General features: G+C 56.9%; 2 protein-coding genes across 2 annotated transcripts in view; both read right to left on the reverse strand.

Moving 5' to 3' along the window:
• The window catches only part of HES6 (hes family bHLH transcription factor 6), a 3,149-nt gene extending 2,797 nt beyond the window's left edge, over positions 1–352 (reverse strand). Inside the window, exon 1 of the mRNA XM_019628363.1 lies at positions 64–352. Coding sequence (XP_019483908.1) covers positions 64–352 — 289 coding nt within the window. The remainder of the gene's footprint in view (positions 1–63) is intronic.
• A 3,463-nt stretch (positions 353–3,815) lies between these two features.
• PER2 (period circadian regulator 2) overlaps positions 3,816–21,546 on the reverse strand; it is a 33,921-nt gene continuing 16,190 nt past the window's right edge. Inside the window, exons 3-16 of the mRNA XM_019630102.1 lie at positions 20,599–20,705; positions 19,925–20,078; positions 19,570–19,678; positions 18,693–18,818; positions 18,151–18,235; positions 16,835–16,997; positions 16,629–16,753; positions 15,705–15,869; positions 14,468–14,698; positions 11,619–12,427; positions 10,398–10,584; positions 9,259–9,451; positions 8,169–8,319; positions 3,816–5,926 (exon numbers count right to left, since the gene is read on the reverse strand). Of these exons, the coding sequence (XP_019485647.1) occupies positions 5,777–5,926; positions 8,169–8,319; positions 9,259–9,451; positions 10,398–10,584; positions 11,619–12,427; positions 14,468–14,698; positions 15,705–15,869; positions 16,629–16,753; positions 16,835–16,997; positions 18,151–18,235; positions 18,693–18,818; positions 19,570–19,678; positions 19,925–20,078; positions 20,599–20,705 (2,755 nt within the window). The 3' untranslated portion in view covers positions 3,816–5,776. The remainder of the gene's footprint in view (positions 5,927–8,168; positions 8,320–9,258; positions 9,452–10,397; positions 10,585–11,618; positions 12,428–14,467; positions 14,699–15,704; positions 15,870–16,628; positions 16,754–16,834; positions 16,998–18,150; positions 18,236–18,692; positions 18,819–19,569; positions 19,679–19,924; positions 20,079–20,598; positions 20,706–21,546) is intronic.

The raw sequence follows: 21,546 nt of genomic DNA on the forward strand, positions 1-21,546 counted from the left end.
CCGTGACAGTTGGCAGCTGCAGCCGCTTCGGTGGAGAAAAGCGGCGGCCGCGCCAAGAGCGACAGGTGTTGGCCGCGCCTTTGTCTCCGCCGGCTTTGTCCCGCGGGCGCGCCTGTGTCCGCCAGACGCCCGCCGCCCCCTCCGCAGGCGGCCCATCTGCCGGCCGGGCATCCCGGCGGGTGGGGTGCCTGAGGGGTGGGGCCTCACCCTTGGGGAGCGCCCTGGGGACCCTGGCCTGGCCCCTGCTCCCCGGGCCTGCGACGTCCGTGCCTCCGGGCGGAGCGGCGGTGCCAAGATGCCTTCGGACCTTGGCCTTCCGCCTGGAGCGCTCTCCGACGCCCCCCAACCCCATTGCTGTTTCCTCACTGTTTCGGTCTCAGCTCCCCTATCCACCTACCTGGCGGAAGCGCACCTGCCCTACAGTGGCGCTGCACCTTACCCAGCCAACCCCCTACTCCCCCGGGATTAGGATTGTCAGGGTCTGGCCTGTACCCCCAGGCAATGAGCATCCCTGGTCCAGGATATGGTCCCAGGTAGGATCCTCTATCTACCTGGTCCCACAGAAGCAGGGGGTGGGCAGGGAAGGTCAGACGGTACCCCAAGCCTGGCTGGAAAGCAGCAAGGGGAGGGGACGCCCGGAGACTGGAGTGTGGTGGGGCTGGTAGGGCCTGGCAGCCTTCCAGGTGGCTATTTCACTTTGGGCTCCCCACCAGAGGGACCCCCACAACCGGGGCAAGTTTACTGAGAGGTTTGAAGGTCCCCAGAATCACCTCACTGACCGCTTCTGCTGATTGTCACCTGCCCCTGTGCTGCCGCTGGATTGCTTCTCTGCAAGTAGCCCCCTGAGACTCCCCCAGCAGAGCATTGGACCCACTCCTTTACTTCAATCACCCCTGTTGTCCTCAGGCTCCCCCACAAGCAGAAAACTCAGCTGTCTTCCTCCTACCCTCCCTGTTTGCTCAAAGACCCACTGTGCTTCCTCCATGCTCCCACTGGTGGGGTTGACAAAGTGGGGGTGGTTGAGAGGTGGACCCCAAGCTGGCCCGTAACTTTATTCTGCTTTGCTATTTAGACATCACCTCAGGGAAGGAGACATCTCCCTGCTCCCCCCGCCACACACACACACACAAGTAGTAACTATAATTAAGTTTCTATGCTTTGCGAGTTGAGATATGGAAAAACCCTCAGGGATGTCTCATTCACACCCCTCTCATTCCCCGTGATTCTGTGTGAACAGGTATTATAGAATGCTCTCCGTGAAACGCAGCTCACGCTGGACCAGGGTGACCAGGGCCCCCGGGGCGGGTGGGGTTTTGGGGAAAAGATGACTAGAACACCTGATTGGATAGGGTCCTGAATGTGGGGGGTGGAGGAGGACATGATGAAGGCAAATCGCGCAACAAAAAAACTGAAAGGCAGTTTGGAACTCAGGAACAACAAGCTGCCCAAGAAGAGAAATGTAATCTCAGCACATTATTTGGCTCAGCAGCCAATTCTTTCACAGTCACAACACTGTTCATAGGTTTCAACATTTAGCATCATCTATAGAGAAAGCAAAGAAGGCTTACTTACCGTTACAGGACATGGTACAAAGTTGACTGTAGAAACCAAAGGACAGGTAACCGTTTGCCAGGAAGGAGAAGGGAGGAGGTGAAGGGAGGGCCAGGGACCTAAAAAACCTGTCTTCCATGGGGGTTGTGGGGGGGTTGGGATTGAGGCGCGCTGCCTACAGTTGAAGGAAGGAGAAATGAAGTGTTGGGATCTGCCCCAGGGTGAGCAAGAGCCCTTGGGAAAAAAGCACTGGGATGGAGTGGGGTGTGTGAGTCTTGACTGGACTGGGAGTTGCCCGAGGTCCTGCCTTTGAGGTCAGCCTCAGTTTCCACTAGTGGACCCACTGGCTGACTGGCTGGCTTGGCCTTTCCGCCCCAGAAGCCTGGCTACTCCATCTTGGGGCCACCAAACCCTCACTCCCTCCTCATATGGCCTTTCTGAGCAGACCCACTTCCTGCCATTTGTCCCTTGGACCCATCCCACCTTCAAAGGTCGCCTGAGCACAGATTTCCTGAGCATTTGGGCCCTTTGATCCCCAGATCCAGGAACAGAGGCAGCAGAGCCTGGGCAGGGCTGTGGTGGCCACAGGGGGACCAGATAGCGGAGGGGGTAGCAGGCCGTAAATCTCTAGGGAACAAAGACAGTGGGCAGCCTGTGGGTGTCTAGGCCCCTGTGGGCGGTCAGCCCGGGAGGCTCTGAGAAGCTCCTGTAAGTAAGGGGGTAGGACGTGCCCTTGGGCTTACATGGTAAATAAAAATGTGATTAAGAGTCCCCACAGGCACTCGGAAATCCAGTGGAACAGCCGCATCTGGCCACCTAGGGCCAGCTGGCAGAGGTCTTTGCGCCCACTGGGAGGGCTGTGCCTTTTGTCCCCCTCCCCCCACGTTATCACTTGGCTTTAGGCAGCCAGGCCAGGAGGGAGAGTGACGCCCTCGCTCCTGCGTAGGAAGCTTCTGGAAGGCGGAGCACTGGGTCCAGGGTCATTCAGGCCCCTGCTGTTACCCCCATGGCTCTCCATGGTTTTGCCCAGGCTGGACATGGCTTCATCACTGTAGAAGGAGGAACTGGACAGGTGGGGTGGGACAAGACCGTGCTGTGCTGCCTGCATCATCCCTGATAGACACATGAGGCCTTTGTGGCCCGGCCGTCTCTGCCTTCAGCCCATGGCCAGCATGGAAGCAGCCAGACCACGTGGGACAGACAACCCTGGGTGGGGCACAAAGGGACTGGAGTAGGTGCCCGGGTTACCACAGCAAGGAGAGTAGCGCCAGGGGCGGAGCCAAGCACCCCACCCCAGCCGTCTGCAAGGGAAAAGATGTGGGGGAGAAGTGGGTTACAGGATTGGATTTATATCCCAGAAAGTTCACTGGGCAGGGGCTGCGGCAGCTCCAGCCCTAGCTCGTAGGTACAGAGTGTGTCAGAGAGACACACTCACACAGGAAGGGACCAGCAAGAGGCATGCTTTGCAAGTGGAGATGAGAGAGGCCTTTGAGATAGAAAGTCCCTAATGCAGAATTTCCAGAATTTTTATTTTTTTAAAAATCTTTTGATAATCTTTGATCTCTACTCTGGTTTTCTTCCATGTTACATTAAAAATACATACATGGGGGCCGGCCGAGTGGCGCAATGGTTAAGAACTGGCTTGGGACGCCAGATGACCCCGGTTCAGATCCCACATATGAGTGCCAGTGACACTGCCCTCTACAGCTAAGATGATGAACAACAGCTCAACCTGGAGCTGGGCTGCCATGAGTCTCTGGAGACAGCGGCAGCTGCAGCCCCTGCTGCAGTGCGTTGCCATGGTCTACCGTGTGGAGCCAGCAGCCAGCATGAGCGGCCAGCAGCCGCCATGAGCGGCCGTCCAGAAGCCGGCGACTGATCTGCCTCACCCGGGAAGAACGACAGCAACTTGTCTGTTCCCCTTCCCCAATTCCCCAGCGCTGTTCCCATCCCCCCAATTCCCCAATAAAAATCTTTAAAAAAAAAAAATACATACATGGGGTGGCCAGGTGGCTCAGTTGGTTAGAGTGCACGCCCATAACAACAAGGTTGCTGGTTTGATTCCCGCGTGGGATGGTGGGCTGCCCACCGCCCCCCCCCCAGCAACTAGATTGAAAACAGCGACTAGATTTGGAGCTGAGCTGCGCCCTCCACAACTCGATTGAAAACAACTTGACTTGGAGCTGATGGGTCCTGGAAAAACACACTCTTCCCCAATAAAATTACTTAAAAAAACCAAACCAAAACAAAACAAAACAAAAAAATACAAATAAAAATATACTTGCTTTATTTACCAATTTTCTAAAAGGCAAAAAAGTCATAAAAAGACACAAGCAGTCAAACAAACATATTGCACTGGGTGGAAAAAGCTTGGTTTGCACACAAACAAACCACTTGTCCAGCAAGTTATTACACAGACTCGGAGAGCTTATTTACACATTTTTTTAAGGAATATATTAAAAAGAAGGCTCAGTTTAAAATCGAGAAAGAGTTTTATAATACCCGTGTAAGCACACATTCTAAAGAAAACATATGACTCGATGCGTGGCACCATGTAAACAATTCACAAAATGCTCCTACTGTCAACTTCTCAGCACGGTGAAGGTACGCGGTTACCAACCAATGAGGATACAGGAAATAATGAGATAATGCTGACGGTAAACATTCATAACAGTAGGGAACGTTCTGGCAGTTGATGTTCAGGTAGCAGAAATGCAACCTTGACTATAGGTCAATCCCTTTATGACGAGATTTCAGAGGCAGGAAGCAGTTTGCAGCATCTAATTTCCACACACATCGGCAGGCATCTGAAGGTGATGTTACTTTGTAAATTCAACAGAATTGAAATAGTGTTTTGTGTTTGAGTTTATAAAAAATAGGATTACTATTCAGGCATGAGATGGTGTCACTATGGAAACCGGCTGGATTATGAGGAGGCTTCACCTGTTTTAGCAGCCACTGCTCCAGCAGAAGACAAGGGGAAACCTGCTCCTTTTGGTTTCTACAATTTTAAGTCAATTGTTTCATCCGGGGGATCTTCTCATTCACTCCAGGGACCAAGAAAATTCCAAACAATCTTTGGAATATATGATGCAGCACGATTGGGCAAAAACTTGAACAGACTGGCCTCACTCACTTCCTCAATGGCCTGAAAGTGCCAGTGCCAGAAGGGGACATTACCTCAGAGGCCGGAAGCTGCACCAAGTGAGGTCCGGCTCACGGAGGGCGAGGGCCCACGTCTTGGCGCAGGGTGCGGGGGCAGAGGTGAGCTCACAGCACCCTGGGAAACATCAGACGGGTCACTGAGGGCTCACGGTGGCGCCGTGGCAGCGGCTGCTCTCTGCCAGGGCCAGAGCTCATGTCTGGGGGTGTCAGATGAGTAACAAACATGAACGGGTGCAAAATGCAGCGACCCCAGCCTGGTTTGCAGAGGGAAGTCGCCATGAGGAGATGACCGACAACATACGAATGGGTCGTGGTTTGAAAAGGATCCCAGGATGAAGTGGAAATATACAGGAGGGTCTGTCCGTGTGTGGATCTGAAAGCACTAGGCGTCGTTAGTGCAGAGGGGGCATTTCAACTTTGTTGGCCCCAAACGAAAGCTATGTCGCTTAGACACTGCTGCCACCACAGGTCCTGAGGTGGAAGCTGCTGGTTTGCCAAACTATGCATTACACCATTTAACGCGAAAACATTTTGAAAGAAAAGTGGGAGAGGCTGTGATCTCCACTTGGTAAAAAACATCTAGTTTGACTAGATGATAAGTTAGATAAAAAGCAGCCCCCGAGAGAGGCCAGAATTTGATCTGTACAAACACACCCTGGGGAAGCCCCAGAGGCCGGTGCCCTCAGCTTGGAGTCGCAGGTGGTCAGAGCCTCGGGACACCTCCCGGGAGGCAGGTACTTCTGCGAGCGTTCAGGCAAGTTCCCCGACACTAAAAGAGGGGGATTCAGTCTTTCTCAAGTTAAATAGGAACGAAAATCTCTTCCCTGTCTGTCCCCCGAAGTCCACATTTATAATGTTCAATATAAAAATGTATTTTTTCCAAACCCCTCCCACTATCCAGTTTTAAGTCACCCCTTCATAAAACTATTTTTTTCTAAAACAAAAAAAAAACCAATGTTGTTTTTTCCCCATTAGAAACAAACGTGAAACTCTCGTCCCCCCTTCCAGCACCATCTAATGTAGATCGCAGGCTGGTGGGGCAGGTGTGTGTGTGTGGGGGTTACGTCTGCCCTTCGGTTTTGTGACTCAGTGGGGGTCCATTTTCCTTTTCTTTGGTGCCTGTCACTTCGCTGAGCCCCAGGGCAGGGATGTGTTCCTCATATGGCACACAGATGTTGCCTTTTTCCGTGTTTTCACAGTAAACGCATTCCTTAAAAGAAAAAAAAGTGAAATCAGTAACAAAAATGACATCTTCACTATGAAGATGTAGTCCGCCTGAGTTAGTACAGGTGATCGGGTGTCAGCTGCCAGTTGCTCAGCTGTGGGGCCCCCGCCTGCTCCCCCAAGGCCAGGGGGCATCTGGGCCCTTCTCAGAGGTGGTTTTGCATAGGGAGAGGGTGGCGTAAGCCAGCAGGCTCAGGCTCTTTTCCCAGCACCTCCTCTTTCTGCTGTGGGACCTGGAGTTAAGTTACCTGCCTTCTCTAGCCTCAGTTTTCTCATCTGTAAAATGGGGCATCAGCGGTGTACCTGTCCACCTGTTCATTCCCCGACTAAGTGTTAAGGCCCTGTCATGTTCCAGACATGTTCTAAGTACTGGGATTCAGCAGCGAACCAAGACAAAATCCACGTCCCAGTGGAGGTGACATCCTAGCAGGGTTCGGAATGAGACGCGTCCCACAGCGCATGAGAAGGCGGAAGGCGCTCAGCCGTGGAGAGTGTCTGTAATTTCATACCGCACATTCAGAAAAGACCACAGAGAGGGCGACTGCGGTGGTTTCAATGTGTCCACACGTTCTCTGACGTTCCTCCCTCCAAAGGTGGAGCGCCATTCCCCTCCCTCAGACGTGGGCTGGACGTAATGACTGCCTCTCACGAAGAGGTGATGGAGGGGACAAGTGTGACTTCTTGGCCTGCGGCTCCCTCGTCTCCCTGGGGAAGCCGCTGCCACGCCACGAGGATGTTCCTGCCACCCTGTGGAGAGCCCCATGTGGCGAGGAGCTGAGGCTCCGCCGGCACCCAGCACCCAGCGCCGACCTGACAGACGTGGGAAGGCACCTCCCCAGAACTGCGTCCTCCCGCCCCAATCCAGCCTCTGGGTGACAGTGGCCCCGGCCAATCCCTTGCTTTCAACCTCAGGTCTATTCCCGACCCGAAGGAACAGTGGGAGATGAGAAACGTTTATTGTTTTAAGCTGCTGTTTGGGTCATTTGCTATGTCACAATAGATAACTAACACAGTGGCGTGTGGAAAACAGACGTGAAGGAAGCCAGAGCGAGCCATGTGTCTGTCTGAGGAGAGAGGGTGCCAGGCAGAGGAAGGACAGCCACCTGCTGGGCGGGTCAGGAGCAGCCGAGAGGCCAGGGCCGCTGGAGAGGAGAGCGAGGGAGAGGGGGAGGCTGGACGACGGCACGGGGGCGGGTCCGGTCTGTATGGCTTTGTGGCACTTTATGAAGGGATCTGAGCTGAGGGGTGACAGACCTGACTGTAGGGGACAAGGGATCAGAGAGTACAGCTGGGAGGCTGCTGTGACAATCCCGGTGGGGAGGGACTGTGGCCTGGACCAGGCTGGTGATGCTGGAGGTGCTGGCTGGTTTCCATCTAGCTTGAAGGTCCAGCCGACATGGATCACTAGAGGGGAGGACGGGGTGGGAGGGGAGGGGACTCCAGCACGACACAAGGGCTGTGGCCTGAACAAACGGCATATGGAGCTGCCTTTGAGCGGGGTGGGAGGACAGCGTGTGGGGCAGGTTCTCTCTGAGGGTAGTTGGACAGGTCAAGAGGGCCAGACTGGAGGTGGACACTAAAGCATCTCAGCACATAGATGCTTTTTCTGATCAGGAGTCCAGAGAAGACAGTTCCAGGGGGAGTGTGGACAGAGGAAAGCTGCCAACCCCGGGCCTGGAGCGGGCAGCAGGTGACCAGCAGGCCAGAGCCCTGAACCTGAGCGCACGGGGCCGGTGCCAAGGGAGCGAACTGTCCTAGATGCCACTAGATGGGGCCGCGTAGGACAAGGACAGAAGCCGCAGTGGATTCTGGGATATTCTTGGAGGGAACAGAGAAAGAAGAGGTGCTGGAGGGGGACAGGCCTGCTGAGAGTTAGGGACGCAAGTTTCATATTCCCACTGTTATTTAATGGTCTACGTGGCTGTTGGTTTATGACAGAGGGGTGTTTTGTTTTGTTTTTTAACTAGAAAACAGAATAGGAAGAAATAAAAAAATTCAAATTTCAGCACACAATTGAGATTCGACATGTCGAAGACCTCTTTGGGAACAATGTTGAAAAGCCACCGGAAGCCAGTTCTTTGAGGTTGACTTAACAGTGTCGCCCTATCTTTTTTGTCGATAGCCTTTTAACTTTGGACGTTTTAAAGTCAGACTAGTTGCAGAGTGCCGCGCGTCCCCATCACAGGCCCCTTTCCTGTGATGTCAGAAAAGCGGTCCCGTGAACTTACCGCCACGTCCACGGCCGCAGGCAGGCCGCCCAGCCGTACCCACGGGTGGACCTCCTGCAGCTCCTGCTTCTGGCTCTCCGTGAACCTGGGCTGGAGGGCCTGCAGCTGCTTCAGCTTCTCTCTGTCTTCCTTCAAAACCTCCTCCATGTTTCTTCACAGCGAAAGCACAAATCGGTAAGCTTTAGAAGGTCTCAAGGGTTTTGTTTAAAGAACACACTCGTTTTCTACCAACTCTTTCAGTATCAATAATGGAATTTCAGATGATTTTGTTTAGTGCAAACTTCCTCTTCGTTTCAAGTAGATTACCCTATTTAAGGTAACAATCTCCCTAGTAAATCTGTGGTTTTTCTATTAAGATGCTAATCCAAGTCACGATTTTGATTTGACTTTCAATTAGACATGGGAGCTGGGTACCTGCAGAGGCTCAGCTCTGCGCAGCGCAGTTAACCAGGGAGGCTCTTGCCGGGAGGCGGTGGGTAGAACCCCGTCCCCTGCCTCCTGCCAACGCTGGGCCGGCTTGAAGCTGCCCTCCCTGGAGACAGCCTGGCCTCCCGACCAGAGGTCCGGCCGTCCTGAGCCTCAGCGTCAGCTAGTCCTCCCTCCCCGTGTTTCTCCCTTCCTGCAGCCTCACAGGGGCCGGGACCACGATGGCTCCTTAGAGCAGCCTGACATGGAGGAGTCACAGCTGGGGCACAGACCCGGGGTCACTACAGAGCAGCTGGTGGGCTCGGTTGGTCACCTCCCTTGACCCTTGGTTTCGTCTCTGAGACACACCCCATGTGCCCCATAGGGTTACTGGGCCACAGAGCAAAAGAGACGGTGTTGGCACAAATGCTTCGTAAACGTCAAGGAGGACACTCTGGAGGGTCGCCGGGAGCCCGTCTCCCTCACTCCCCACTCCGGGTAAAGCACCCACACCGCAGGGCTCTGTGGGGCCAGCAGAACCACCTATAGAACCCTGTTTCTCTCTGTGCTGCACTCAACTCAGCCTGAGAGGAGGCTTTCCGAAGGAAGCCCTCCCCGACGCGGGGGCCTGTTTGGGGAACCCTAACCCAGCCCCGACGTGTCCCTAGGAAGAGGCGAGCGTTACCGGGAAGGCATCTGGTACGTCATCATGACGCTGTCGTCCGTGTCGGCCATCAGCAGCCAGACGGGGTCCTGCAGGACATACTTGATGAAGCGCTCGCTTTCCCGCATGGCTGCCCTCACGTTTCCTTTGTGGTTGTTCTCTGAAGAGTCAATGCTTCCGAAATACTTGCTGGTGTGACTTGTGTCACTACTGCCTGTAAGAACACAAAAGGAATGGGTCAAAACCTTTGTCGCCAAGTCCACCCTTGCATCCTGTGCTCATGTAAGTGATGGCAGCCTTGGGGGCCGCGAGTCCCACTGTGGGGCTCGCACCTGTGTTGCTGTCTTCCCAATTCTGGAATTACCTGGGTGATTAAATATGGGCTGTCAGCTAGTACCGTGGCGGTAGCTGTCCTGACCACCCCTCCCCGTCCCCAAGCAGCCCAGCGGGGCCCTGTCTTAGTAATCGTGCACCTCTGCCCTAGTGCTAACGCCCTCTTGACTGAGCCAGGCCACAGAGAAGCCAGCTTTGGCTTCCTAAGAGATGGCAGTTGGCCCGGAGCGGAGCGTGCTCCAGTGAGCACCCCGCAGGGAGAGAAGCCGGCTGGTGCAGGGGACACGGAGGCTCACTCCAGGGGAGCAGGGGTCTTTGGGTTTGCGGGGAGTGTGTATGTCCTGTCACAGCGGGTCCTGTCACACTTGAGTGGTCCGGCGGGTAAAGCACGCGGTTCACATGCTAGGCTCACTGACGGGAACCAACTCAGGAAGGTGAACCATGACCGGCTCTCCTGGGAGCCCGGGGAGCCTGAGGGTCCAGCAGGGGCCAGCGGGGCGTGCAGACTGCCGTGATGGCCACACGGCGACCAGGTGAGAGCTCGCCACCCGGGGCACAGCTGGGGCAGGACCAGCACCTGCCTACCTGTCTGAACCACTGTGGGCTCTGAGCGCCAGCTGGACACCTGTTGGGCCTGGTGTGCACCTGGTACTGGGCCCTGAGCACATGTGGCCTGTGGCTCAGGTGTAGCTGGGTCCCTGGAGTGTGGGAGAAGTCGAGGACGCCCAGGTACCTCATGTGAGAATCTTGCAGACGCACCAGAAATCCCTGGCCTAAAACACGCCCGCTTCCCCAGCACTCAGGTGCACCCACCGCCACCAACATACCTGTCCCACTTCTGGACACATCGCAGCCCAGTGAGCCAGAGCCCAGGGATCCGGAGGTGGCGGAGGCCCCGCTTCTAGACCGGGCTGACCCTGCGGCTGAGTAGAGGTCCTCGCGCAGTAAGAGGTCGAGCAGGTCGCTGGACGTGGAGAGGGCGTCACTGTTCTGGGCGTCTGGGGGCTCAGCACGCTTTGGAAATGGAGACGACACAGTCAGGACAGTGGGGACCCAGTCAGCACTCAGCTCCCCGGAGCTCCCCAGCGGGGGCAGGAGGAGCTGCAGAGCGGCTGTCTGCACAAGGTCACGCGGGGACACAGTGAAGCACGTCCTCCTCACACTGATGGTCCTCCCTTCACAAGCCAAATGGACAGCTGTGCGGCTTCTGGCACTATAGTCCATGGACGCCATCTAATTACATTTAACTTTGGGAGAGAGGCACCCAAGACAGCAGTTCTGGGATCCCTGGGGGAAAGCCTTCTGCGTGACCTCCACAGCACCCCGAGGCTGCTGCTCACAGGGGTGGGCTCTGGTTTCCCTGCTCCTGCACCCCCAGAGTGGGGGTGGCCTGGGAATGCCCTGGCCCTCTGGCCCTTGGCCCCCGGGCTGTAGGTCCAGGACCCCAGAAGGAGTTGGGAGGGAGAGCTGATGTGGGCCCAGGAGGTTCTACTTCCTCTCCTGGGAGCCAAGGCAGGGGAGCCCCACGCAGCTGCCCCTCGGAGCACCTGCCGATGACACTGCCTCAGCTCGGGCTCCGCGTCTGCCTGGGGAACAGTCCCACTGACTAAGCACGCCCGCCACTTCCTGAGGCCGGGGAGGTTGGGAGCGCGCCGGTGCTGGCCTCGGAGCTCCCCTGCTCGCCCTTGGCAGTGAGCGCCTCTTCCACCACCGCCCTCCAAGGAGCCCGAGCTCTGGCATTTAGCCTGGTCATGCTTTATCCTTGAAGTTTTCATTTAACATTTTGAGGCCCTTGACAACAAGTCATGAAGTCCTCTGCACTTACTGTCACACAGTCGATCTATCTTTCTTCATTCAGAGCCCAAGACAATAAAAAGCCCACTAGTCTACTCTGATAGGGCTGTTTAACCGGAACACGGTAACTCCTAGCACATGTTTTTACGTCAAAATGGAAATGCTTGGGGGAACCTCAGTGTGCACATCGCCCACGCCTGAGAGAGGACGTGCGTTTGACCTGCTATAGAGAAAGAACATCAGGAGACCCTTACTGTTGGCGGTGCCTTTGGCTGCCAGTCCCAGGATGTGCCAGGTTTGCAGTCCAGCCCTGCACCTGTGGTCCCCGCTGTCACTGAGGCTGCAGGGCAGCCCTCGGGGGCCTCCTCCAGCTGTAGCAGGTTGAGCTGCAGGGGTGAGCTGCCGCGGGACTGGAAGAGTGGCGGGGAGGCCCGGCCTGTGGGCCCGGCAGCTGACAGAGGGGTAGCCGGGGTGGTCACACGTGACACTGGTGGCCCACGCTCTGCCCGAGGACAAGCGCACGGCTGTGAGGTCCGACCAGAGAACTCGGGCTGCGACGCAGGGATTTGAAATGGAAAATTTGGCTGGCCGGGGAAGAAGGCCTGGGGCAGGTTTGGGGGCACTGGGGGGAAGGCATAGCTCGGTAACACCAACGCCATGACTGGGGTCATGGGGGCAGCGAAGGGCGGAGGCTGGACTGCAAACTCGTGCTGGGCGTCCATGGGCACAGTGGGCACCGCGAAGCTGGCATGGGGAGCCACCGGAGCCGCTGCCACTGTCCCGGGTGCCGGCACGATGGCTGGGGCTGGAAACGCTGGCAGGGAGTAAGCTGGCACCGGGGTGGAGAAGGGCACCGCGGGGCAGCTGGACTGGGAGGTGTCCGACGGTGACCAGGCTGTGGCGTTCAGGCCCACCAGCGGGGGCCGGTGGGGCACGGGCCCGCCAGACCCAGTGCTCTCAGAGGAGTCTCGAGGCTTGGCCCGTTTGGACTTCAGTTTTCTGTTCTTCCCAGACTTTTTCCACGATGAGTCCACTCCCGAGGTGTGTCTTACTCCAGGAGCAGCTTCAATAATGGAAAAACCACCAGAGTTAAAATGTATAAATGTGTAGGGTTCCTGTTATGTCCACTGTCCGAGACTTGTGGAATCTCAGAAACTTGGAGGCACCTCTGAGTTCAACAGCCCCCTGTTCCCAAATGCCAGCCTGGGGGCCACAGAGTCTCCCATGTGGCTTCCCTGACCCTCGGTGCAGGGAGAACAATCGGGGCAAAATGGTAAGTTCCATAAAACTAAATTCGATCAATTCAAAGGACCACCCTGAATTGCAAGATCACAGTCTTGTTTTCTTCTGGCATTACAAAATGTCCTTTCTTTTTTGATAATGGTGGTGATAAGTGGTATTAAAAAGATTTTATTTATCCAAAAATAAAATTAAAAAGCTGGCAATTCTATGCCATTCCCCAATATTGGGTTGTGAAATATGATGTCATCTAAGCTTCATTTTCAATTTTACGAGCTTGACCACTATCGTTCCTTAAAAAGAGATGTTTCCTGTTTCCCCATCAAATGAAGCCTGTGGTTCCACCCTGAGCGGAAGTCAAAGTGGGGAAGGGGGCACGTGCCCTTGGAACCAAATTCTTTCTCTCCAGTGACAAGTGCTGCTGAGATGAGGCCTGCTTTAGGAGGCTGGAGGGACTCAACTGGTAACAGAGGGGCCTCTGGGCATGTCCCCAGGCCTCCCCCGGGCACAGGCCAGCGTCCAAAGTACTATGGGCTTGGGGGTGGGGGTGATGCCGAGCCTGGGGCGGGACGGGCAATGGGTGCTCCTCAGCTCTTCCTCTCGGAGGCGCTTGCGGCAGGTGTGCCCGCTGAGCCAAGGAGGGTTGCCCGCCTGTGCTGCACACTGAGGCACGTGGGCCAGGGCCGACTTCCAAGCAGGTGGAGGTCCTGAGGTTCAGGCGCTCTTCCCACAGGAACTCTGCCCTCTGGTGGGACGAGGGGCTAAAGCACTGGGCCCCTGCGACACCACATCGCGATCTGGGCACTGCTGCTGTGGACAGCTGTGCAGTCTGTGCACTGCACAAACTGCTGGGTCAAGGGGGCAAGGAGGAGCTGGAACTCTGCACCCAGCCAGGCCCGCCAGTGGGTCTGCCCAGGGTGGGGAAGGACACCTTTTGGTAATTTCCACAGAGGTTCCCTACAGCCTGGCAGTGACCCTAGGCCGGGAAGGAGGAGAAAGGGAAAAGGAGGGGAAGCAATCCTTTCGGAGGGCGCCAGCCTCCTCTACAGACATTCACGGCACTGTCCGCCCCGGGACCCGGGGGGCTGGCTGCTGTGCTGCGTGTCTCCTGGGCTCGCTGGCTCTGACCCTGCATCAGGCCCTGAGCGCCCTGGCATCTCTGATCAGCCCAGCCTCATCTGTGGGGTCTGGGAGGGTGGCTGGGGGTGGAGCCAGGCTCCTGGACCAGAAAAGGGGTGCAGAAGCTAGTCGATGCTCCCTCATCCCTTGCCTTTGGACCACCTGGAGGCTCTCAGCCTAAAGGGCTGCTTCACGCACCCACGGAGTCTGGCTGGCTGGAGGCTGCAGTCCAGCCCTGAGCCAGATCGACCAGGAAGGCACGTCTTCTGGGGAAAAGGAGAGGGCGTCGCTCCTAGGGTGTCAGCCCAAGCACCCTCCTTCCCCAGTTACCTGACTCCAAATGCCCCATCAGTACTGTGCTCATTCTCTTTGGGGTGAATTAGCTGTGGCCTGCCTGGTTCTCCGAGGGTCCCATATGGGTGGGCAGGTGGGATGAGGTCCCCTGCCCCTCACCGTCACCCAGGCAGGAAATGTCCGACATGGCAGCATTGCAACTGCCCCGCCTGCGTTCCACAGGGGGCTGGCCTGGGACTGTCACTGCTATTTACAGCACTGTTCCCTTGGGAACACGAGAAGACATCCCTGAACGAGTCCCACTGAAACAGACTGCATCACCAGTAAGGTCCCAACAGCTATCTTACCAATGCACACGTGCTGAACTGCGGACATTTCACACTTTGACTCAGTACCATTAAAAATAAAGTTTTATTTAAAATCCACCTTTCATTCGGGTATCACCACCTACCTCTTTCACTGGACTGGCCCTTGGATCTTTCTTGTAGGTAGTAATGGCAGCGAGACTGGAGGATGCTGAGCCTCCTCGTCTCCTTGAACTTGAGCAGGAAGGTCTGCTCCTCCTTCTGCGTGTGGGCGGCCAGCACCTCCTTGGTGAGGCCCAGCCTCCTGAAGGGCTCCTTGTCCTGGCCGAGGCGGCAGTCCAGGGACTCGGGCCCGCTCGCAGGGTCTTCCACCATCTCTGTAACAGAAGACGCAGACCTCTCATCTGCAAGGACCCTTGTGATTTAGAACTGCCATGCCCCACCCACACCTGTGAGGAAGAGATCAGCCATGGGCTGGGCTCCAGGCTGCACGAAGCCCCCAGGATGAGGTCCCTGACGCGTTCGTTTGTTTAGCTTTCTGAGTAAGTTCACAGTGAAAGGCCAACAGCAATAGCAGAGCGCCGCCACCCAGCAGGCTGAAGACTGGGGCACCTCGGGGTTTCAGCCTCTGCTGTGCAGGGCAATCCTGGGCTGTCTTTAGCTTTGAGCTCTTCAGCTTTTAGAGCACGGCTGTTGCTCGGACCCACCCATGCCCCCCTCCTGGTTCAGGACCACCGGGGCGGCACAGGAGGGAGCATGTGGAACTGTGAGTGCAGAGGCAGGTGCAGGTGACCGATGACCATCCTGGAAGGGGGTCTGGACACCGACTGTGATGTGCACGTTTTCCCTCATCATCTCCCTCTTCCAGGCAAAGAAGAAATTCAGGCCCCGTTTTACTCGTGCGTGTTCTGGGGAACGCAGAGAGGCCGTCCTTGGCTGTACTGCTGGGCTGACCTGTACTGGCTCCTTCCTGCCCTCACACGGGGTGGGCGGTTCCATGCAGGGGAGGGCGAGACTGGGCAGGGTCAGCGGGGAGAGGGGGCATCGGTGCCAGCGTTTTCTCAGCCCAAGGAGGGGGACTTCTGGAATCCCTGATTAGTCCTGGGGGACCAGGCTCAGCACCACTGCAGCCCCGTCCGTATTTACACCCGAGCAGACAACTGCCAGCAGGTGGCGCCAGAGCGCAGCGGGGATCGGGACAGGCGTGGCCCTGGCCGCCCGCAATTCCTGCACCCGGATTTCCTGCGCCCCCTATTGGGCTGTGGTCGGTTCTTCTGCATGTGCATAGACTTAAAGAACGTTTTAAGATGGCAGTCAAAACTTCTAATGCCTACTGTTAAAATCAGGATGCTCTCGACATTATCCAGGAGCCGATGGGCGTACCTAGCTCAGGTTGTGGCTTCTTGTCGCCCACGTGCACGATGGTGCTGCTGTAGCTGCACTGGCTGGTGAGGGACACCACGCTCTCCGCCTTGCCCGGCAGCGTCAACGAGGTCAAGCGTGCGCTGACGTCCGCGTGTCTGGTCACTGTGGAGGGCATCGCCACCTCTTTAGAAGAAAAAAATGGATGAAGACATAAAAACGCAACAATAATGAACCGTTTGGTAAGAAGCACCACTGTCGAGATGGATCCAATACCCAAGGGACCGCGTGGCCTGCAGGCGCCCTGGCATGTGGCAAGCTATCCTCAGGTGTTTAATCACAGGGGAGCGCTGGGGAGAGGACGTTCGGAAACGGGAGCAACTCAACCCTCACATCCGGGTCCTCTGGGGGGGCCGGAGCAGCAGCAGCTCAGGGGCTCAGGGTCAGGGGCCTCGGCTCGGGGGCAGCCCGGAGAGTGCCGGCAAGCAGTTCGCTCTTCCTCCCTGCGGACAGGCACAGACTCCTCCACAGAGCGACTGTCCTATCGACTGCACTTCTGTCAAAAAGGCGATTTCCCATCCTGGCAATGACCACCAGCGACACTCGCGTTTGAGCGGCCTGAGCGTTAATCTGATTGAGGTAACGTTCAGACACCGTGGGAACAGGCCTGCCCAAGGATGACAACCTGAGAGGCCCCAGGCCTCCGCAGCCCCAGGGGCCCCTCTCTCAGATTCCAGAATCCCCTTTACCTCTAGCTTGTAAGAAGGTTGCTGACTCTTAAGCTACTTTGGTCATTTCAAAAATAGCCTACACCCACATACTGTGTCCCCAAAGCTGCTCAGAAGTCACAGGGGAGGGAAAAAGGGGGTCTCAGGCCTTCCGATGACACCCAGGGACCTGCGTAAGCCATCACACAGGTAACAACAGCCCAGACAAACACGGTACCTGCGGGAGGCGGCCCGGGGCTGCCTGTGGCCTTTCGCTTGTCGCTGGCCTTCTGCGTGGGGACGTTGGCAGGGAACTCACACTTCCTCTTCAGGGTGGTGGCCTCACTGCAGCTCTCCAGGTACCTGTGAGGATGGTCACAGTTTCAGGTAACTGAGCCCGGAGAGCGGGTGACCACCAAGGGGAGAGGCCAGAGGTGCCCGCACCTGATGACGCTGTCCAGGCAGCTGATCTGCTGGTAGGAGCCGGCCGGCTGGCTCTTGCAGGCCAGCTCTTCTGGGAAGGTGGCCTTGGGTGGGCTGGCGCCTGAGCTGTTCTCCTCTGTGGCCCGGGCAGCTGTCATCTGAGCAGGGGAACTGTGTTGCATTTCTGGGAGAATGACACAATTGTTCTTTCAGTCAATACGGGTGTCCCCAACGGTACACTTGATATTTGTATTTCCACCTAAAGATAAGGCTGGGGGCTCAGAACTCACTTCACAGGCACAGAAACCTAGTATCAGCCTGACACTCAGGCAGCCCTGCTGGGGCCAGCGGCTGTGCCCTCATATAGGGAACCTGGACGATGCTGTCAACCGGGCCTGGAGCTCAGTGGCCCTGGGTCCGGGCTGTCTCCAGGGTCAGGGACTCGGCAGTGGGAGGGGCCAGTTCTTATGGACTCCTGAAACTTTGGGGGTCCATAAGATCCCAGGTGCTTTACGGTCAGTCAGTGCTCTCTGCCTCCTGAGGGCCCACCTTTTCCAACACGACCCAGCCCCAGCGGTGGTAACAATCACGGCGGCCTGTAGGGCAGCTCGCCATGGACACTTCTGTCCTTGTCCTCACCACACGCACCACGTGCTATTCCCCTGGGGACCCACGAGGGCAGAGCTGATCCTGCTCGCTAGTGTCTCCCAGCACATGGGGCGCATCCACAAGGCTAAGTGCACACCCATGCATCCTGGCCAACAGGAGAGGCGGGGCAGGCCCCAGGTGAGCTCCGGCCCCAGCATTCCCCATGGGAGGCTTCCTGGAGGAGGCGAGGCCTGAGATGGAAGGATGAGTGACAGCCCACCTGGGAAGAGGGCTGGGGTGCGTGTGTGCACGTGTGAGCAGGAGCCCAAGCATGAGAGGATGAACTTGTGACTTGGGGAGGTGGGATCAGGCTGCAGAGGGGTGGGCTGACAGTCCCCACCCTGTGCTGGGGGACCCCACATGAGAGGGTGGCCCTCTCTTTTTTCTCATTTTCCACTGCAGACGGGGTAGGGTTTGGGCGTTTGCAGGACAGCTGGGCAGCTCCCCTGGTGTGAGCACGTGGCCCTATGGCCACTGTGTGCGAGGAGAGCCGGCCTGCAGGGTGCCAGGTGCCTGCACAGAAATGTGGGTCTATGTGTGGAATGAGTGAAGGCCCGTGCGGCCGGCTGAACAGGGCAGGGGGTTTGTACACTTACAATGCCACTTCCCTGCCACCCAGAGTTCAAGAAAGTGCGGTCCCACCTTGCCAGACTATAGTTTTACTGAGGAAATGGTGAACAGTTGTTTACCTGTAGCAGATTTTTTCTTCTGTTCTCCAGATTCGCCGGAATAATGACTTTTGTTTTTGACCTTGTTACCATTTTTTGAAATTTCCTTGAAGAAAAACAAAACGAGCACATTATTCACTATCAGAGATTTCAGCCCCCACAGTGAGGACAGAGAAAAGCAGGAATAGCTCAGCTACGGAAAAGGAAGTTCTGGATGAGAATAAGTGTGAGGCGCGGAGCTAGAGAAACGGCCTTGATACCCGAAAGAACAGTGGGAAGGAGAGCGGACAGGCATGTTCCATCTCCTCCTTTCTGCACTACGCTGCATCTGCCCTTTGGCTTGATTTGCCCGCTTCAATTAATTTTCATCAGAACCTCTCACCACAGTTTTTGGCTGCTTCAACTCCTAAGAGATTATACAGTGAGTCCCAGGGAAGAGTTTAGGGCATAGCCAGAGGTCGCTGAGATTGTAAAGGCTTCAGAAACCAGCAGGGGTGTTTTAAACATGCTTTGTGACTCCCATGTGCACACAGACAGGTTCTCAGGGACAGAGGGGGACCTACGGCTCTCCTCCGGCGGGCGTCCTCGTGGCCGTTGCTGTCACTGGAAGAGGTCTGGCTCATGAGGTGTTCGTGGGACCCATTGCTGCCCAGGCTCCCGTAGCCGCTGGAGCCACTGTGGGGGACGGGCTGCGGAGAGAGCAGACAGATGTAGGTGCAGGGCTGGGGCATGTGGGTCCCCCCAACGCTGGTGTCAGAGAGGCCGTGACCAGCCCGGGGCACTGGGCAAGGATGAGGCTCCCAGCCTCCGCCCAGACGCTAGTTCCTGGGGAGACCCCACTAAGAGGTCTTTGAACCACCCCGTCTGCTCACACGGTGCGAGCCCTCTTGGGTCTGTCGAGGGGTTTTAGGAACCACACCTGATGCATTACAGCTTCACCAGTGTGGGGACCGAGAAGCAGAAAGCTGCTAGGCCATGGGGTTCCCTATGCTCGTGCTGAGTTTTCTTGAGTACTAGGTCCCCAAAGACAGGGGACAGGGGTTTTCAAGTGTCCCTTGGTGCCAGCACAGCACCCTGGATGGAGTGATTCTGGTCCACTTGTGGGAGGCCACGTGTGGGGCTGGCGCCCAGGACTTGAGGCACCAGTTTGGGCACAGGAATCTGGGCATGTCCTTCAACCGCTAGCCCAGGGTTGTAGCTCAGAGGCAGACACCCCAAAAGTGCAAGGCTGGGGCTACCACAAACTGGGCAAGCCATAGGTGTGCCGGACCTTCTGGGGCCTGGCGCAGACTTTGCCCAAACCAGCCCAAGTGGGTGGAACAGAGAACAGGCACCAGGGTGCAGACTGGAGTGAGACAGGCCGGGGGGTGGTGGCAACCCCAGGACTCAGGGCAGCACTCAGGCTGCTTACGGGGCGGGGTGTCCGCCAGGGGCACCCACCTGCAGCAGCAGCCGGTGGATCTGCTCCATGAGCTCCTGAACGCCGGGCTGCATGACCTTCTCCTCTGCACACGGCTGAGCGGAGAACACGTCTTCATTCAAAGGGCCCCTGCATGGTTTTCATCGGTCTGTTAGTCGGCTGCTGCTCACCCCTTCAGGGCCCCACTTCCGCCCTGCAGCCCCCAGGCTGCCCCGGCCTGCTCACTGCTCCACCTCAACCAGGTCCCTCCCAGCTGGGGGCAGGGGGCAGGTGACCCCAGGTATGGGAGGTGAGTTGGGCCTGGCCTCCCAGGTGCTCCACGCCATCTGCTGGAGGGGAGGCAGGCCCCGCCCCACAGGGTCTGGGAGCACGTACACCCTGACTCTGTGTCGCCCGATGATGAACGAGATCTTCCTGCTCCAGGGGTTGATGAAGCTGGACCAGCTGGTGTCCAGCGTGATGTACTCCCCGTTGCGGGCACGGAACCGGAGGGGCGAATAGTCGAAAGGCTGCCCGCCGGACTGCATGACTAGGAGAGAGCGAGCAGGGGTCAGGGCGCGGAGACGCAGCCAGGGCTCCGGGAAGAGAACGGACGGCCGAGATGCCCTGGAGTTCGGCGTCACTTGAGCCACCGAGACCTGTTCTGAGCCACCGCTTTCAATCTCTGCTTTGCTTTAAATTGCAACAGGGGTTGCTTCTGGCAGCGTGGCTACACAGTCATGATTCCCATCTCTGCCAGCTTCAATGGTCTTCTCCGAGTGTCGCCTGTATCTGTGTGGCCGGGCATGAGGCACTCGTGCTGTCCACTACCCCAGCCTGGTCACGACCTTCCCTACTACAGCTAAGCCTGCCCCCCCTCTGCCCACCTTCCCAGGAAGCCAACAGTAAGAACAGGATGCCACTCGGGCCAGAAAGGAACCCACAGTCAGCCAGGACTCAGGCGGGACACGGGGCAACTGGCTTTGCTGGGTGCTGACCTCAGGACAAGCCCCAGGAGCACACTAGCTTGTGTCAGAGCCTGCAGGGCTGACCACGACAAGGGGACTTACTCTTTTTGTGGATGGCCAGCATCAGGGGCCTGTCGCTGGGGTGCAGTTGCAGCAGCACCGGGCTCTCGATCAGGTCCTGAGGTAGGTAGCCCAGGAGGGGGACTGCCCTGGAAGGCAAACACACACAGGGTCACCACGGCAGCGGCGCCCAGCGCAGCCCTGCACCTGCACTCCAGACACCGTGCAGAGAACAGCCCCCAAATGGGGCAGCAGGTCACCTCCAAAACCTTCCATTCATGGGGAAAGAGACAAACTCCACATTCTCAGGATCAAAATGTGGGAGTCAGGCTAACAAACAGCCTTTCAGTTAATTAATGATTAACTGAATTAAGCTGACAGCATCCCCATGGGTCTGTGATACAAAAACAGGGCCCTACCAAGTCCTACCCGGTGCAGGCTGGGGGATTTAGCTTTGTGTCTTATTTCCTGAAAGAAGAAATAATGAAAATGTTTTTGTTTTTCTTCTTTTAAAATCTTTTTCTTTTTTTGTGTCATTCCTAAGTTTGGCCAGAGGTGGGCTGGCATGGACCTGGAAATCCTGTCTGCGTGTACCTTTCCCATGGAAGAGGTTTTCCTTCTCCTATCACTCTGGCCACCGTGTCTAGTCACATTTGTTGTGACTCCCCTGGGTGTCGCCGTTATTGGCCAGGGACCTGCGCTCTGTGCCCGCACGTCTTCTCTGAGCTGTTAGTTTTCCGAGAGAAAGTTTTGTGTCAAACTTCTGCAGCGCCCCTTCGGCCTCTGTGGTGTCCTGTCCCCTGTGGTGTCCTATCCCCTGTGGTGTGGTTTCCTGGCCCCTCTGTGGTGCCCTTTTCCCTCTGCAGTGTCCAGCGTCCTCTGCAGACCGGACCCCTCCTCCTCCGAGCTGCAGCTCAGCCTTCTCCTTAGTCTCTGGGTCGTGTGGAAGCACACGCTCCTTGGGGTCTGAGTCAGGCTTCCCTGTTCCCC

This window comes from Hipposideros armiger, unplaced genomic scaffold, assembly GCF_001890085.2.
Source record: "Hipposideros armiger isolate ML-2016 unplaced genomic scaffold, ASM189008v1 scaffold_17, whole genome shotgun sequence".
In the NCBI taxonomy this organism is placed as follows: domain Eukaryota; kingdom Metazoa; phylum Chordata; class Mammalia; order Chiroptera; family Hipposideridae; genus Hipposideros; species Hipposideros armiger.